The 5972-nt window shown below is 44.6% G+C and overlaps 1 protein-coding gene across 1 annotated transcript in view; it reads left to right on the top strand.

The window, feature by feature from the left end:
* Positions 1 to 5972, top strand: part of PHF8 (PHD finger protein 8) — a 75814-nt gene that overhangs the window by 26446 nt on the left and 43396 nt on the right. The window contains exons 8-11 of the mRNA XM_017519648.2: positions 2065 to 2243; positions 3168 to 3253; positions 4635 to 4768; positions 5329 to 5642. Of these exons, the coding sequence (XP_017375137.1) occupies positions 2065 to 2243; positions 3168 to 3253; positions 4635 to 4768; positions 5329 to 5642 (713 nt within the window). The remainder of the gene's footprint in view (positions 1 to 2064; positions 2244 to 3167; positions 3254 to 4634; positions 4769 to 5328; positions 5643 to 5972) is intronic.

Here is a 5972-nt window from a genome sequence, read left to right as displayed (position 1 = left end):
TTTTTGTAGTTTTAGTAGAGACGGGGCTTCACCGTGTTGATCAGGATGGTCTCAATCTCTTGACCTCGTGATCCACCCGCCTCAGCCTCCCAAAGTGCTAGGATTACAGGCTTGAGCCACCGCGCCTGGCCTGAGTTTGACTTTTTAAACAAATTTTGTTGAGACACGTTTTTGCTCTGTCACTCAGACTAGAGCACAGTGGTGCGGTCATAGCTTACTGTAATCTTGAACTCCTGGGTTCAAGTAATCCCTCCTACCTCAGCCTTCTGAATAGCTTGGACTACAGGCATGTGCCACCACACCTGGCTAATTTAGCAACAAAACAAAAAACATTGTTTTTTGGTAGAGACAGGGTGTTGCTTGTTGTTCAGGCTGGTCTCGAACTGCTGGACTCGAGTGATTCTCCTACCTTGGCCTACCAATCCCTGGGATTATACACATGAGCCACTGCACCCAGCTGAGTTTGACTTGTTTAGATTCTACATATAAGTTAGATAATATTTTTTTCTGTGTCTGATTTGTTTCATTTAGCATAATGTCCTCCAGTTTCATCCATGTTGTCACAAATGGCAGTAACGTTTTTATTTGCATTTCCCTAATGACTAACAATGTTGAACCATTTATATATTATCTTTGGAAAAATGTCTTATTCAAATCTTTTGCTTGTTTTATAATTGTGTTGTCTTATTGAATTCTAAGAGTTTTAAAAATATTCTGGATACAGACTGGGCATGGTGGCTCATGCCTGTAACCCCCCAGCACTTTCGGAGGCCAAGGTAGGCGAGTCACCTGAGGTCAAGAGTTTGAAACCAGCTTGACCAACATGGTGAAACCCTCTCTCTACTAAAAACACAAAAATTAGCCAGGTGTGGTGGCACACACCTGTAGTCCCAGCTACTTGGGAGGCTGAGGCAGGAGAATTACTTGAACCGGGGAGGCAGAGGTAGCAGTGAGCCAAGATCACGCCACTGAACTCCAGCCTGGGTGGCAGAGTGAGACACTGTCTCAAAAAAAAAAAATTCTAGATACAAATCCTTTGCCAGATAACGATTTCCAAATATTGTCTCCCAGTTTGTGGCTTATATTTTATTTTCTTAATGGTTTCTTTTGAAATACAAAAATTTTTAATTTTACTTAATCCCAGGTCATAATGATATTCTTCTCTGTTTTCCTCTAGTTTTATAGTTATAGCTTTTACATTTAGACATGTGATGCATTTTGAGTTCATTTTTGTGTGTGATGTGAGGTAAGGGTCCACATTCATTTCTTTGCATCCATATTTCTTTTTTTTTTTTTTTTTTTTTTTTTTTGTATGGTTCTATTCTTTTTTTTTTTTTTCTTTTTTTTTTTTTTTTTTTTTTTGTGACCACGTCTCGCTCAGTTGCCAGGCTGGAGTGCAGTTGGCACTGTCAGCCCACTGCAACTTCCGCCTCTGGGGTTTAAGCGATTCTCCTGCCTCAGCCTCCCGAGTAGCTGGGACTACAGGCACCCGCCACCACACCTGGCTAATTTTTGTATTTTTAGTAGAGACGGGGTTTCACCATGTTGGTCAGGCCAGTCTCAAACTCCTGACCTTGTGATTCACCCACCTCGACCTCCCAAAGTGCTGGGATTACAGGCGTGATCCACTGTGTCCAGCCTCTTTGCATCCATTTTTCTCAGCAACATTTATTGAAAAGACCATCCTTTCCCCCACTTAGTTGCTTTGGCACCTTTTGTCAAAAATCAGTTGATCATAAATTTTAAGGGTTTATTCGGAACTCAAAAGTTCTTTTCTACTGATCTGTGTGTCTGTGTTTATGCTAATACTACATTGCCTTGATTACCGTAGCTTTAGAGTAAATTTTGGAACTGAGCAGTGTAAGTCCTCCAACTTTGTTCTTTTTCAAAATTATTTTGGCTGTGTTAGGTCCTTTATATGTCTATATACATTTTACTACCAACTTTTTATTTAAAAAGCTGGCTGGATTTTGATAGGGATTGTATTGAATCTGTAGGTCAGTGTAGAGAGAATTGCAATCTTAATATTGCTAGTGACTGTTTCTATGTTCTGTTTCCCTTCAGTACGAAAAGGGTGAAGAACTTACCCAAATCTCGGCGAACCAAGATAGCAAAGAAGGTAGACAAGGCTAGGCTGGTGGCAGAACAGGTGATGGAAGACGAATTTGACTTGGATTCAGATGATGAGCTGCAGATTGACGAGAGATTGGGAAAGGAGAAGGCAACTCTCATAATAAGACCAAGTGTGTCTCTGTTCTTTCTTTTTCCTCCCCTGCCCGTATTTTGGGGTTGGTTGGTTGGTTTGTTTTGAGACAGAGTTTTGCTCTTATTGCCCAGGCTGGAGTGCAATGACACAATCTTGGCTCACTGCAACCTCCACCTCCCGGGTTCAAGCAATTCTCCTGCCTCAGCCTCCTGAGTAGTGGGATTACAGGCTTGTGCCAACATGTCTACCTAATTTTGTGTTTTTAGTAGAGATGGGATTTCACTACGTTGGTCAGGCTGGTCTCAAACTCCTTACCTCAGGTGATCTACCCACCTTGGCCTCCCAAAGTGCTGGGATTATAGGTGTGAGCCACTGTGCCCAGCCTCTGCCCATTTTATATTTGATTTTGGCCCTCTTTTTTTTTTTTTTTTTTAAGATGGAGTTTCGCTCTTGTTACCCAGGCTGGAGTGCAATGGCGCGATCTCGGCTCACCGCAACCTCCGCCTCCTGGGTTCAGGCAATTCTCCTGCCTCAGCCTCCTGAGTAGCTGGGATTACAGGCACGCGCCACCATGCCCAGCTAATTTTTTGTATTTTTAGTAGAGACGGGGTTTCACCATGTTGACCAGGATGGTCTCGATTTCTTGACCTCGTGATCCACCCGCCTCGGCCTCCCAAAGTGTTGGGATTACAGGCGTGAGCCACCGCGCCCAGCCGATTTTGGCCCTCTTGATACACTCAAGACCTTAGGCCTGCACTTGTTGACATTCTGCTATACTAGGTTCTAAAGGCCTTCATTGTTTCCTTTGTTCTAGAGATTTATTTATCAGCTGATCCTTAATCTCTCTAAATTAGTCATCTGTGGTCATTACTTCCAAGAAAATTAGTCTTATTTTTCTTTTTCTGGGTCTTTGGCTGAAATGCTAATCATAGCTTCATAAGTGCATTCCATTGTTTTCTAGAATTTCCCCGGAAATTGCCCCGTGCGAAGCCTTGCTCTGACCCCAACCGAGTTCGTGAACCAGGAGAAGTTGAATTTGACATTGAGGTAGTCTTCTGCCCTGGATCTAGTCTTCTGCTCATTCTGGTGATAGAGACAGAAGGCAGATTGTCATTCTAGTTCGGGGATATGCATTCATTTCATGAATAATTTACAGGGTCTCCTTACTCTGTTGCCCCGGCTGGGGTGCAATGGCATGATCATAGTCCACAGCAGTCTCGACCTCCGGGACCAGCTCAGCCTCCCTAGTAGCTGGGATCACAGGCTCATACCACCACACAGGGCTAATTCTTTTCTTTTTGAGACAGTCTTGCTCTTGTTGCCCAGGCTGGAGTACAGTGGCATGATCTTGGCTCACTGCAACCTCTGCCGCCTGGGTTCAAGCGATTCTCCTAAGCTTCCCAAGTAGCTGGGATTACAGGCGTCCACTATCACGCGCAGCTAATATTTTTAATTTTAGTAATCACAGCGTTTTGCCATGTTGGCCAGGCTGGTCTTGAGCTCCTGACCTTGTGATCTGCTTGCCTCGGCCTCCCAAAGTGCTGGGATTACAGGTGTGAGCCACCACGCCCGGCACATGGGGCTAATTCTTTAAAAAAACTTTTTTTTGGTAGCAGTAGGGTCTCGCTGTGTTGCCCAGGCTGGTCTCAAACTCCTGGGCTCATGCAGTCTTTTGCCTTCGCCTCCCAAATTGCTTGAATCACAGGGCGAGCCAGTGCACACAATGAAATATTTATTAAATGAAAGATTGTGTGCTAAGTGTGCTGAGTATATAAATGGAAGATTTCAATTTAATTGAAATACATTAAAAAATCCTTTAATACAGAGTAGAATAAAAGTGTGGGCTAGGTGCCGTAGTTCACGCCTGTAATCCCAGCACTTTGGGAGGCCGAGGTGGGTGGATCATGAGGTCAAGAAATTGAGACCTTCCTGGCCAACATGTTGAAACCCCATCTCTACCAAAAATACAAGAATTAGCTGGGTGTGGTGATGTGCGCCTGTAGTCGTAGCTACTCGGGAGGCTGAGTCAGGAGAATCACTTGAACCCGGGAAGGAGAGGTTGCAGTGAGCCGAGATTGTGACACTGTACTCCAGCCTGGTGACAGAGCGAGACTTCATGTCAAAAAATAAAAGTCAATTGTGATTTAGCATTAAGAGTATCTAACATGAAGTATCTGATGTGACCTTGCACAAATTATTTAACTTTCCTGTGCCTTAGTTTTCTTATCTGTGTTAAAATGGGAGTATAATACCTACCTCACAAAGATACCTTGGAAATTAAGATAAAAGAGTGAATGTTCTGCTTAGTACTTGGTCTATACTTGGTGCTCAGAAGATATTAGTGTCAGGAGTCAGACCATCACCCCTGTATTGGGGCCTTACTAGACCAATCCTGGGCAGCTGAGGTGATACACTCTCTCTCCAACAGGAGGACTATACAACAGACGAGGACATGGTGGAAGGGGTTGAAGGCAAGCTTGGGAATGGTAGTGGAGCTGGTGGCATTCTTGATCTGCTCAAGGCCAGCAGGCAGGTGGGGGGACCTGACTATACTGCCCTCACGTGAGTACTGGCTTTTATCTTCCCTTTCCAGGCTATCAGACAGCAACCCCTGCTCCCGCCCAAGGTGCCAGGTCAGCCAATTAGTAGATAATTTATTGAGCCATTTAAAGGGACAAAGAATTATCCAGGGCATTTGGGTGAAAGAATAAAGTAGGCATGAAACCTGTCGTAAGGAATTTAAGATCTGATGGTAATAAGATGTATAGACTTTAAGAGGAATTGATTTTGGGCACTTAGGAAGTTGGGAAGAGGGGCTGGAAGAATCATGCAAGGAGAATACAGCATGCATAAACAGGGAGGGAGGTGTGCCCCTTTTTTTGCCACCTTGCCTGCTGTCTGTGGAGAGACATAAGGCAAAAAGGACTGGCTTTTCATGAAAACAGTCTTTGATACTGTCTTGATCCTTAGGTTGAATTCTAAATTTTTACTTTGGGTGATTCTCCCCTTCCTCCCACCTTGATCTTCATAGCTGTTATCCCTCCTCCCTGAGTATTCTGATGACCAGTTTACTCTGACAGCTAAAATCAACTGCATCAGTATTTCTCTTCTGTCCCTTGCAGCGAGGCCCCAGCTTCTCCCAGCACTCAGGAGGCCATCCAGGGCATGCTGTGCATGGCCAACCTGCAGTCCTCATCGTCCTCACCGGCTACCTCTAGCCTGCAGGCCTGGTGGACCGGGGGGCAGGACCGAAGCAGTGGGAGCTCCAGCAGTGGGCTGGGTACAGTGTCTAACAGTCCTGCTTCCCAGCGCACCCCAGGGAAGCGGCCCATCAAGCGACCAGCATACTGGAGAACCGAGAGCGAGGAGGAGGAAGAGAATGCCAGTCTGGATGAACAGGACAGTTTGGGAGCATGCTTCAAGGACGCAGAGTATAGTAAGGACAGCTAAGCACATGGGTTCAGGGCAGAAGGGGTCTCCTCAGTGCCAGTCTCCATCCTAGTCCCAGTAGAGAACACCTTGTAGTGAGAAAAGTCTGGCCTTAAGCCTGATATTTGGTTTCTCTAAGCCATATTTTCCTAATTTGTAAAATGGGAATATCTCACAGGTTAATGTTAAGAATTCCCGATTATGCTTATACAGATCATCTGGCACAGTTTCTTGCTCAGGGAAAGCCTTCAAACAATGGTGGTTATAATTTGCTATCCTCTATTTTTAGTAATGTCCAACCTTTACTGATGATGACTCTTTTTTTTTTTTTTTTTTT

Source organism: Cebus imitator, unplaced genomic scaffold (genome assembly GCF_001604975.1).
Source record: "Cebus imitator isolate Cc_AM_T3 unplaced genomic scaffold, Cebus_imitator-1.0 Scaffold763, whole genome shotgun sequence".
In the NCBI taxonomy this organism is placed as follows: Eukaryota; Metazoa; Chordata; class Mammalia; order Primates; family Cebidae; genus Cebus; species Cebus imitator.
Note: the sequence above shows the minus strand (reverse complement) of the source record. Positions and strands in the feature narration are given on the sequence as shown.